At 37.1% G+C, this 13,317-nt stretch overlaps 1 protein-coding gene across 1 annotated transcript; it reads right to left on the reverse strand.

Annotated features, from left to right (window-relative positions):
• Positions 1 to 1,571: 1,571 nt before the first annotated feature.
• cnga4 (cyclic nucleotide gated channel subunit alpha 4) lies at positions 1,572 to 13,099 on the reverse strand. The gene is made up of 7 exons (XM_053496285.1): positions 12,984 to 13,099; positions 8,884 to 8,985; positions 7,191 to 7,297; positions 6,168 to 6,837; positions 5,881 to 6,040; positions 5,630 to 5,795; positions 1,572 to 2,089 (listed from the first exon to the last, which is right to left on the reverse strand). The coding sequence occupies exons 1-7, from the start codon at positions 13,097 to 13,099 to the stop codon at positions 1,572 to 1,574; spliced, it is 1,839 nt and encodes a 612-aa protein (XP_053352260.1).
• Between the last annotated feature and the right edge of the window lie 218 nt (positions 13,100 to 13,317).

A 13,317-nucleotide genomic window follows, 5' to 3' on the forward strand; every position in this document is an offset into this window, starting at 1 on the left:
ACCCAGATAAATACTCTGAAAAACCCAAATGGTGTTAAAAAAAATGCTTAGGAAAAAAGCTCTCGAATGGGCAATAGAGGTCTGGAATAGGGTTGCCAGCCATCCTGTAAAAAAATGTGCAACATTCCCTCTTTGAAAGCTAAAAGTCCTTTTCCGTAATGAACTTACTGTACTGTAATGAGATGCTATTTGTTCTGTATTTTTGACACTCAAAGTGAAATCTATGGGAAATAAATATCACAGGTTAGACTGCTAAGACAGGAAACCTCTTCTCTCACTCAGCCTTGGTCTCTTCATGTCATGGTCTCTTCCAACATTTTTTCCTTTGTTTGTTAACCTTCATATCCAGCGTTTCATGTCATAATGCACAGAATAGATCAGTCTTCAAAAACTGATAGAAACATTGTGATTACTGTAGTTTTGTGATCTACATTGTGATCTACGAAACATATTAAAACATTATTAAAAAACGTATGACAACATATAATGCAGAAAATAAGGAAGAATCATTACAGTCTCTACCTTGGATAGGGTATTCTCAAAACTCTATTTGACACTCAATGTGTCTTAGGTTTCTAGACAGTACAACTCCATCCCCACTGACTTGGCAGAGTGAAGTAAATAAATATGGGAACATCAACATCTCAAGCAAACTGCTCTGATGATCCAATATTCATTAACCAACAGCATGGAAATAAACCCACATATGAACCAGGAGTATGGCTCTCCACCAAGAACTTGCACCTGACAGTGGCAGGTGCAAAAAGCTAATTCATTGTCACATTGGTTTTTTTTTTAAACTATGTGACAAGTCAGTGATATCACCATACAAATGGCAAGAAAAAGTCAACCACCAGCTAGGAAATTGATGCCTACAGTTTTCTGGGATTCTCATGGGCCAGTATTGGAAAATTATCAGGAAAAGGTTTTAACAATTAACAGTGCTCATTACAGTGAGATGACTTTTACCGGTTTGGTCCTCTGAAAACGGCCTAACAAGGATGACGATTCATTTCTGATTAATATATTATTCATACTGCCAAGAACTACTGGACCTTTAAGGCAAGACTCAAAATAAGCCTTTAAAAATAGTTTTAAATGTTTAATGTCTGTTGTATTGTGCATTGGACTGAGGGTATCAAAGTTCATTCAAGAGAATCAGCAAAATCCACAGTAATTTATGATATTAATTCACTGAATTAGGTGTTTAAGCTACAGTATATTAATATAACATGCTACATAGTCCATTTACACATAGGGACTGTGTGGGCTCATTTTTGCACACACATTGCATTTTAGTGCCTGTGCTGTCCAGCTCAACTGCTGCCACCTTGTGTTGAACAGGAGTGTCTGTATAAGGCATTATAAACAGCTATAGTACAGTTTGGCCTGAGCGGTACTGAATTAGTAAAACTGCCTTGAATTTTAACAGACAGTATGTCTATTAAAACACTTCTTATGGGACGTTACCTTTTTCTAATTTATTGATTTGATATAATCTGGTAAAAGAGCCTGTAAATAACTGATATATTTATGCAGTTTACCTGCTTTGTCTCCTCCTTACTATATCACTATCTTTCCTTCTGTTTTACCTCTTTCTTATCATCTTTATCTTCCTCCCCTCCATCCCCCTCACCCCTCTCTCCTTGTGGTTCCTCCTCATGTCCTCCCTTCCCATCTCCAATCACCCTCGCTCTCTCAGCCTCATCATCAGGGCTTCTGGCCCCCTCGGCCACAATGCCTTCCCAGCCATCGGTCTGCAGTTCCAGTTGCTCCACACGACTCATCATCTTGCGGACGCTAGACTCCAATTCGACCATCAACCTTGCTAACTTGGTCTGTAGTGTCTCCAGGCTAGAGTCGATGCGTACCACTTTGTCCTCCATCTTCTCCTTTTCCTCCGCGCCTTCATCTGGAATCTCTAGCATTCCCATCTTGATGAGGATCTGGCGCCCCTTTTCCTCCAAAAGACGCTTGGCAGCTGGGAACTCCGACAGAGTTTCTGTTAGGTCCTCCTTAGAAAGACTGAAAAGATCAGAGTAACCGATGCTGCGGATGTTTGCTGTGCGTCGGTTTCCTGATCTGTTGCCTAAGTGGGGTAAAATAGAGTAATGTCATAGGATTTAGGATTATTTTTACCTAATAAAATGCATTATTAACAGTGCCTTGCGCAAGTAGTTTCCCTTGTGACCTTTTCCACATATTGCATTACAACCTGTAGAGCTCATGCCGCTACATCACATTGTCACATGCTTTTTGCTGATACGGCCTTCCTGCTGGTCATACCCACACATCTACATTCATCACCCTGCCTAGATTTTATGCTGAGTTTCAAAATTTGTGCTCTATTTAATGCTGTAATTCATCCATACAGCTGTTTAAGATTGTTAAGAGACAAAGATTACTCACTCACTCACCACTTTATGCTCCTATCCCAGGAGACTTTGGGCATGAGGCGGGGTACACCCTGGACAAGTTGCCAGTCCATCACAGGGCGTAAACATACACGCACACACACAAACACTCATGTTTTTATTTTTTTTCTTTGCTGCTGTAACAAAGAAAATTCCCCGCTGTGGGACGAATAAAGGTATATCTTATCTTATCTTACTCACGCTCATATACACACTATGGGCAATTTGGAAACTAGCCAATTAGCCTAATTAGCCACTTCCTGTGAAAAATGATGGACAGCCAAAAGTTAAAGGTTCGATTTAAGTATCTGACTCGAAAAAGGTTAATTGTCTTGACAATTAAAAGATACCAAAGTTGAATCTTCTGGCATTCTGTTATCGTGCATTAAAGTGCCACTATTATGCTTTTTTAAATATTTTCTTTCATGCAGTGTGTCATGTAGCTGTATGTGAAGATAAACTATCTGCACTATCTGTGATGCTGACAGGGCACAATAAATGAAGTTTTTGTCTATAAAAAAAAAAAAGAATCGGCTCACGTTCGCCTAAACGAGTTGTTAGCAAATCTATTTTTACTCTATTACGGATCCACGTCACTCCGTAACATATTTGCATGTTCGAGGTCGCAAACAACTTGTTCGCCATCTTACAATTAACGTTACCACACTCTTGTTAATGTGGCATTCATGCCAGGTTTGCTTAAACTTTGTAATATAAAAAAAAACAATAAAAACGAGAGCACATGAAATCCTTTTTAACTGTTTATTCTCCACCATTCACCAAAACTGAACTTACTAAATTAAACTTAACAAGTGCGGATGCATTTTTTCCCTCGAAGCTTGCTGAAGGAGCTGTAATGGTAGTTAGTAGTAATGGTGGACTAGCGCTGCCAGATTTTTCCTTTTTGCTCACCAGCCTTTATCGCAACACCAACACAAAGATAAAAGACCTCTCCATTTTTGTAGCCACAGTTAATATAAAATTAGCTGGTCGTTACACGGTAAAACCGACGCCACCTTTTCTGTGTATTGACGGGTCTCCAGAGCCGTCGTTCAGTTATGGTCATGGGCATTTTTCCGACACACGCTGTAGCGGTTGGCCAGTCATAAATCACCACGCCATCTGGCCAATCACAGCAGTGAGGGCTCATGGAAAGGAGGGGTTTAGACAGACTGAATCTTCGAACTGCTTCACACGAGTCGTTTACGAATCATTTAGAAATGGGGTAAAATTAATTATATTTTTGGAGAAAACTGAAGTGTTTTTTGACCTTGCATACATGTAAACCTGTTTTAAGAGACTCATTAAGCAATATTAGCAACCTTTAAAATGGGATAATAGGACCCCTTTAAATATCCAACAGCTGATTTAATGTTTTCATGCTTAGCTTTATTTAAGTAAATATCTGCTAGACTCTAGTTAAATATGTTCCGAAAAGAACTAATTTTAATACATGCTTATAGTTTGCTTTTAAATCTTTAGTGTGCAGCACAAATACTCAGCACAAATCTTTATAAACAAATCGTACACACCAGGATGCTGCTACACTCTGGATATCCTAACCTATTTTTATAAATGTCTTTAAATGTCGTGCACCTTTAGCTTTTAGGCAGCACGATTGTTTAGTGGTTAGCAATGTCACCCTGCGCCTCAGGTCTGTGTGTATGGAATTAGCTTGCTCTCCCTGAGCTTGGTGGGTTCCTTTCGGGTACTCTGGTTTTCCTCTACAGTCCAAATACATGCTGATTAGGCTAATTGGTGTTTCCAGAGTTGCCTGTAGTTTGTGTGCCCCGCAATGACTTGGCACCCTGTCCAGTGTGTTTGCCGCCTTAAGCCCTACTGTACGTTTCCTGGGATAGGATCTAGGTCCCTTGCAACCCTGTATACAGGATAAAGTGACACAGACGATGAGTGACTGATGACGACAACCTCTAGCTTTTACCTGCTGTTAAAGAATAGACGTTTGTCTTACTTTATAGAGGTCAAACTAAAGTGGGGTAATAAATCCTTTGGAGTGCAGTGTTAAGCACTTCCTGATAGTTTAAGTTAAAAAAGTGGTAAAAGTTTCTTAACAAGACTATTAAGAGTTTTGCATAACAGATTATGTCTTTTTTTTTTTTTTTTTACTTTGGATTAATAACCACGAACTTGCAGATAAAACTGTTTAGATGAGTTTTAAACAGATTACAATGTTTACATCATAATGCATTTATCACCTTGGATAAGTATACTTTTGCATCAGGGTGATTAAAACTGTATTCAAACTTTTCATTCTTTTGAATTCTGCAGTTTAGCACACAGCAACTCTGGTGCCACCTACTGTACTGTTTCACCTTCACAGGCAATATGGCAGCATCAACAAAGTGAGGCCACTAGTTACGTCACTCACTCAAGTTCTATACCATCAAATGGACTTAACTGAGATTTTATATAATAAATTTCACTTAAAAAACCCATAATTTTACATGAAACTGTACATTTTTTTGTTACATAATTACAAGGCCTAAACAACATTATTTGACCTACTTTTTAACAGAAACTCAGCACTGTTCTTCCCCCTGAGAACACTGTCTTCACAGTGAATTATTGTGGTGGAAGGTCATGTTGTTTTCATCAACAATGACTGGAAAACTGGTCAGATTTTATTGCTGGAGTCAAATACTTGCCAACTGCAGAGAAAAAAAAAATCTTTTCTGGTCTGCGACTACACTTGAGTTTTCCACAACCAAGAATCTGTTAGAATATGTTAGAATGATCCAGTCAGTATGAGTGAGAAAACCATTGCTGTTGACCAGTGGTCTGTTCCAAATCTGAGAGAGCAATAGCAAATGAACAGATATTGATACAGATATTTAGCATGATTTATGATGTCACTTATCATTGCAAAAGCCAAACATATCTATATTATGCCTAACCAAATATGATATTTTGATCTTATTTGCCTGTAACACATAATTTATCATATTAATTCTGATTGGTTATTTTCAAGTGCTGCAGTTTGGTGCATCTTGGAAATGCCTTCTTTCTTTTAATCTTCTACTTTTGACCTATGTCCCATTTATTACTGTGTAGTTTTATGGTATATACGGAACTGTATATGTATGACTCATTTTATTCTTTTTTTTTTTTTTTTTTCGGTGTATGTTGTAAAATATTTAACTCAGTTAAATTTCAGCTTTAGTGTACACAAAGATGAAGGACAAAGATGTTCCTACCTTTTATGTTAAGAATGCTGATCTCTCCAAAGAAGTTGCCGTCACCAAGTACAGCATACTGGGTAACCCCATCATCTGCCACCACAGCCAACTTTCCCTCTTTAATGATGTACATCTCACGCCCCACATCACCTTTTCTACACACATACTCTCCAGGATTGTAAAACTACAAAATGGAATGAAAAACACCATTACAAAACAGATAAACTTTCAGCGCAAATCTTTTTTTATTGTGAGCTTTAAATTTTAACCTGTGGGGTGAGCTTGAGCACCAGCTCTTCCAGCAAGCTGCTCTCACAGTTCTGAAAGATGGTAACCTTGGACAGAGTGGGTAAGTGCACGCTCACAGCAATGGATGTCTGCAGCGTAACTGGCAGCTGCTGGAGGATTTCATTCTCCCGAGTGATCTTCCTGTTACAGAGCAAAGCTAAATGTCTACCAAAGTTTTTCTGTTGGCCAAAATAATATTTATACAGTATAGCTGAATGAGTTACATATACAGGTTAATAGGTTTTTCATAACAGCAAAGAAGACTCACTTGTAAATATGAAGATGTTGGTACCAGGTGTTGACACGGTTGTGTAGTGCTTTGTTGATTCGTCGACTTCGTAAGTAGCTCTTTACCAGCTCATGGTTGGGGAAGAAGACGTTGTCCCTGTTACGCAGGTTCATTACTACACTGCTTACGTTTCCCACCACAGAGGCAAACACCAGCACAGCAATCAAGAGGTCAGCAATCATGAAGAGATACTCCTTCTCACAACTTGGTTGAGGTGTGTCTCCTACTGTGGTGAGAATCAAAGTGGAAAACCAGAAGGAGTAAAAGTACTCATGTCGTGTGGAATTAAACAAACTGTTTGTGGTGTTAGGGTAGACCCATTCATCACTTCCAAAGCCTATATGTTGTGAAAGGGCAAAATAAAGGCATGCATTCCAGTGGATGAGGATAAAGATGAGGATCATTAGTTTGGCTATGCGGAATACGTTTGGGTAGGCAGTACGTGTCTCCATGCGGTCCAAAGCCTCAGAGAGGCGAGGCAAACGCAGGAAACGGTTTATCCGCACAACAGGATACTTGACAAAATCATTCAAATAAAGCAGATCAGTGGGGAGCTGCGATAACAGATCCCAGAAGAACTGAGAGGAGCGCAGGTAGCGTTTCCTAAGTCGTGAGACATCTCGCACGAGGCTGCCCTGCTCCAAAAATCCTGTGGACAACAGAAGAGAGAAATACATAAATCACTCGGTAATTTTTTCCTGCTTGGCAGAGGGGGAAAAGAAGCAAGTGACAAACTCTGGCAAGATAGTTGTGGTCCAATTTGAATTATTTTTGCTCAAATCTTTGTTGTGAAACAGAACTACTGTATGCCTTTTTTCTCCATAAACACACATATTTTATCTTATAAAGGACTAGCTGCTATAGAGACTGAGATGCACCTACTCTTAAACTAATGTAAACTGTTACTTTTTGAATAGAAACCCTAAATATTTGATTGGTGTGTATGTTATTATTACCTATGTAAATTTTAATGAAATGAAAAACTTAAAATTTTACACTTACCTGTACGGATCTTGACAAATATGTCTGCCACATAGACCAGATCAGAAATGTAGTCTAAGGTGTACCAAACTGCCTGAAATGTCTTGTCGGCTTCATCAAAACAGACCCTTAAACAATATTTAAAAAAGGTTTAAATAAACTACAGACATGTGACGACAGGAAATTTTTCACCTTTACTTAATAAGCTTAATATCATTTTAATCTTCATTGACTTAGTTGAAAAGTACATGCTTGTTATTTACAGCTAGGCAGATTGTTAGTATTATATCAGTATGATATTTCAGTCAGAGCGTATTCTGTCTTTAGATTGGATGAGAAGTCTCTTATTTCCTAAATAAATGTCACATGATTCACTGTGGTTCTTATATTTACAATTATTTAAGAAGAAGAATATTCAATTATTTGTTACATGTACTTTACAGCACAGTGAAATGGCTTCTTCGCATATCCCAATTAGGAAACTGGGGTCAGAGCCAGCTTACAGCGCCCCTGGAGCATAGAGGGTTAAGGGCCTTGCTCAAGGGCTCAACAGTGGCAACTTGGCGATGCTGGGGCTCGAACCACCGCCCTTCCGATCAGTAACCCAGTAACCCACAGGCTTAACCGACTGAGCCACCACTGCCCCTAAAGACTGATAACCCTGCATTTCAGATGTCTCTTAGAATTTTAGCATGAATCACATAAACATAAATTCAATGTGTACATGCCTCATTACTGACTAAGCAAGCTTTTAAAAGTCAATTATATTTAATTATTCTTCTTTGTGTGGTTGCCCCAACGCCCATCTGCCTCCAACTAACTCTATCGTCTGCATCCACTCTCATCCCAGCTAACTTCATGCCCTCTCTTAGTGCATCCATACAGTAAATCTCTTTTTATGTGTAAACATGCACAGATGTAATGGGCTTATCAGATTTTCACAGCAACCAGAGGCCATATTAATGTTAAAAAATCTGTTCATTTCATTGATATATCTATATCTATCTATAAATCCTATATAATCTATAAATACTAGGTATTTTAGAACTATTAAATAACATGGGGATTGTGTAAGTAGATAACAACAATAAAATAGTCAGTTGCTATTTTATAACATGAAGATCAGCTGTTTTATAACAGTTCTTTCCAAAACAGTATTGTCAAGTGCATTTGCAAAACCCTTCAAGCACCATGATGAAACTAGCTCTTACAAAGAACATCCAAGGAAAGCAAGACCAAAACTTACCTCTGTTGCTGAGAAGTTTATTTGGAGTTACCAACCTCAGAAATCACCAATTAACAAACAGCACCTCACATTAGAGCCGTTATGAAGGTGTTACAGAGCATAAGTATAGCGTTGTGTTAGCCAGGTAAGTTTGTAAAATTAGAAGGTGTAGTCAAACGTTTTGACTAGTAATGTCCTGTATTTACCACACATATTCCACACACATATGCCGGGATGTTCACGAATGGTGAGTGGTTTGTGAATACAGATTAATCAATCTGTAAATAAATATTAAACCAATGCATATTTCTGTGCATGCTGAACAATAGATTTGTGAAGAGTTATTTATATGTGAATCGTAAAACACATTTGTAAATCATGTGTCATTTATATGTTTATTGCTAAATATATTTGTGACTCCCGTGACATTTGTTTGTGAAATATGAAACTGATTTGACGCCACATTATTGACATCATAACACGTCCTACCTGAAGATAATAACAACCCAGTTGTAGAAGATGGGAAAGATCATAACCTGCAACCAGCCATAGTAAAACTCTTCAGAGGGATCAATCACATACTCCTTCCAGCTAAGGAAGACAAGAAGAGAGAGATTATAGTATGTTGCTAACTGGTCACGAAAACAGTTCTGTACATGTACTGTAATTTACTCTTTGCATAGCTGCTCAGTAGTTACTCTCTAATTTCGTCATGTCCAATTCCTCCCTATCACTGCCATTCTGTCGGGAGGGCCGCAGACTATCACGTCACGTGGTTTCCTCTCAACCACGTGACTTCACCAACCGCCCCGTTGGGGGCGGTGTAACACATTTGGAGGACAGCGCTATCTGTTCCTTCCGTTGCGTGAACTCACAGACGCCCCTGATTGGCTGTAGAGCTGCGATTAAGGTGGAAGCGCAAAGTACCTCTCATCCCTCCCCTCTGAGAGAGCTCGGCCAATCAGCTCTCTCTAGGCCTCCGGCTGCGAGAGGTTACAGGTTATCGAACTCGCGATCTCCGGCTTTACCACTGCACCACTCGGAGGCTCCCGGTCATTTACTTTACTGTAATGCGTCTTTAAGTAGAATGCAAAACTATGAATTGGTAACCTTAAATTACTGCGAAACACCACTATAAATTTTTAGGAAAGGTCAAAATAAAGAGCAATTGTTCTTAAGTTAAAGTATAGATAAAAAACATACTGAAGTAAAAAAAAAAAAAAACAAGAAGAAAAAAACATTAAAAACAGTTTCTACTTTTAAACATAATCAAATACACTCTAAAAAATAAAACTGTGCTGTACTCAATTTTTTTGGTGAAACATTTTTACACTTAAAAATATTGAGTAAATATAAAAAAAATATAAAAATCATGTAAAATATACTTCATGAATTGAGTACAAGTCAGTAAAAAAATTAAGTAGACCTGAATAACTATATTTAGTACAATGATGTACAAAATTGAGTAAATGTAATGAAAATTAGAAGTTAATGAAAAGTGAAAATGAGTAAAATAATTGAGTAGATATAATTGAAATGGAAGGTAGAAGATACTGAAAATTATACTATTATTTAATAAACCAATGTGCTACATTAACTAAATATTTTAACTGAATAAAAGGACCAATACACACATTTTCATTTTAATTAAACATTTATTTGCCAAATTTGACAAGACATGAAGTCTAAACTCAACCTGGTTTACTTTGCAAATGACATGTAACAAGATCATAAACAAAGAGCTGAATTTATGTTATTAGTAAACAGTTTCAGAAACAATACTTACGCCACAAGTATTATACAGTTAACACATGGAAAGTAGACTTTTGTATTAGAATCTAATGAGTCACATTTTACATCTGAAAGATTGCACACCTTCACACTTCAGTTTCCTGCAAACTGTGGGATCCATACAAATGTGTGTGCAGACCTTCTCAAATCTTAAAGAAGCAATGACAGTCTAAATGAAGACAGGACACTAAATATCCATGACCAACAGTACCATGCTTCACTCCATAATGATCGAAATTCCTTTTGATGACGCGACAAATGTCCAGAGCTTACACCGCCATCCCATAATGCTGGCACCTAAAAAAGGAACAAAAGTATACAAGTAAGTACAAGTGTGACTGTTACTATAAAGTCTACCAGACTGGTAAAATAGTACTTCCGTTCAAATACATACTTTTTGGACTTATAGTCTATTTCTATCTTTGATTCAATGGTTACAGATTTAATACTTCTGTAACATTTAAAAAGTTGATATTTACCTCCTGTTTTATCTCCATTCAACTTCTCTTCATTAGTGGTGTTGGTGCTGTGAAAGAGATATAGAAAATATATAACATGTTTCACACAAACACATATATAACAATATACTATATAATAACAATATAATATATAACATGTTTCACTTCAATATTTTAATTTCATATTACTTTCTCCCAATTCTAATTCTGAGAGAAATGTTGTATTTTCACTAAATCTTTATATTTCATAGCTTTAGTTACTAGTACAGTACTTAGCACATTTATTTGATAACATCTGCTGCTGCGTGCTCAGTGTTTAATCATGTTAAAAATACTCATATACAGTAACGGATAAAACAGTACCAGAACCCGGACACTGCACCTCATTTCTGCTGTTTAAACCGGATTTGGTCCACGTTTCCTCCTTAAAGTGTCGGAGTGACCGAGCAGACTCGCGGTTCAGTGTGTGAGGTGTGTAATGTTACACATGCGGTAATTATTTGAACATGCTAGTTTTATATCCTCGCCACAGTGGCGGTTGGCTGCACAAAATCACCGCATTTGGCGGGAGAAATTCAAATATTGCGGCACAACCGCCGCCGTTTACACCGAGAAACCCGGAGGAAACCCGGACATGCACGCGCTGCTGCTCGGTGTTAAATCTCTCCTTTTACACCAGATTTTAAGTGTCTGTATTAAACGCGCTTTAGCTGAGCAGTTTGGTGGTTGGAACAAACAAGCTAAATCACACTGAACCCCAGGACTGGCCTGTTGCTAGCTATCGTTAGCTCTGGAGCTCGGCTGTGACAGGATTCAGAACAGTAACTCACACCCTATAAAGTTGCGTGTGCAGGCAGACAGAGTCATTATTACAGTAACTTGTGTTAGCTGTTTACTCACCAGGATTTGTAAGGAATGTTCCAGAATGTTCCAGGTGCTTCATGTCCATTCTCACATCCTCACAGCCTTCTTGTCTCTGATGTTACACCAGACTTCCCATGAGCACTTGCACAGGGCAATTTACTCAATTATTTAAGTTTTTGTTGTTAAAAATAAAGAATATTGAGTTGGAATAATTTATAATTGTAGTTCTTGAAACTAATCAGTACAATTACTCCATTAACAGATATTTTGATTTAAATGTATCAAAAAATATTAAGTGCATGTTAAAAATATAATTCAGTTAGTCAAATACTGATTTTTACTAGTAAAGTAAACTTAAGTTATAGTGTAAATTTAAGACAAAATGAATAATTGTTTTTTTAGGCATTTATTTTGATTTGTCTAACTCAAACAATCATGTATGTGACTTTTAGAGATTTTATTAAGGTAACATAACTTTTTTATAACTGTGAAATTTACAAGGCCACAGAATCATTTTTTAGAGTGTATAAAAAATGGTATGAATTTTAACTGCTGAAATAATCAATGTTAATTTTAATACTTATCTAAAATTGTTGCTTTGATTTTATGTTCAATAGCAACCACACTATTTACCTCAAAACAAAATTAAATCCCTGTAAGTTTCCATTTTTTAATCATAACTAGAATTTGAGTTATTGTCTAGGCAGCAACTCATCTAATTAACAATTCATCAGCATCAGCAAAGACAGCAGACTCACTTTCATAGCAAATTAGCCAAACTTACCTTAAAGTTTAGCAAATTATTGCTCAGAATATTCCAGCTCTGTTAATGTTTACAATAGTCACATCTTCAACTTTATCGCCAAATATAATTTAAAGGAAAAAAGTCTTGTGACAACAGGATATGATAATGTGATAACACATTAGCTACTTAGCTAGGATGTTGCCTATTAATAATCCTGCTGTAAACTTGCAGTATGTATCCTGCTGTGCAAAAATACTTTTTTGTTTTGTTTCATTATAATGACAAATAAATTAGCTAGATGACTTTGCTGCTTTTGGCACATGCTTAAAAAAATTAAAATGATTTGAAAAAAGTTAATTATACTGTATGATGCTGTATGTTTTGCTGTGTAACTGTGGTATAACCGCAGTTATTATATAATTATAATATATAATTATATTATGTGCCATCAGAGGTAACTGTGTTAATAATCTGGCGATTATAACTGTTACCGGTTATAATGCAGCAACACTTAAATCTTGCGACACTAAACATGATTAACAAAAATACAATACCATGTTGAGTATAAATTTTGACTTAAATGCATGAGTCATTTAAGTCAAAGGGAAATGCCTTTATGTGCATAGTATGTGTATAAGTCATTCATTGAGTCTCTCTTTAAATGAAGATCTCTTTCTCCTTATATACAGTTTGTGCGTGTGTATATATAAAATAATCAAAGAAACACTCACTTCACTTTTGTTTTCTGCTCCTTCTTTGCTTCTTTCTCTCCTTCTGCCTTTGCCACTTGTGCTTCACCATCTTTTTGTGTGCGATGCAAGCTAAGAACTTTAGTCCAGCGATTCATTGTAGAATTTACAGTGTACTGTATTTACAATTAGTCAATATGCATAATAGAATCCAGAGAAACCCAGAATCCTTTTTTTTAAGCAGAAGAACAATAATGTACTTAGATGGTATGTGTGTGCATGTGTGTTTGGGTGCATGCATGCATGTGTGTGTGTGGTGTGTGTGTGTGTGTGTGTGTGTGTGTGTGTGTATGTGTTTGCCTACGCAGTGTTTGGC

This window comes from Clarias gariepinus, chromosome 5 (genome assembly GCF_024256425.1).
Source record: "Clarias gariepinus isolate MV-2021 ecotype Netherlands chromosome 5, CGAR_prim_01v2, whole genome shotgun sequence".
Lineage (NCBI taxonomy): Eukaryota > Metazoa > Chordata > Actinopteri > Siluriformes > Clariidae > Clarias > Clarias gariepinus.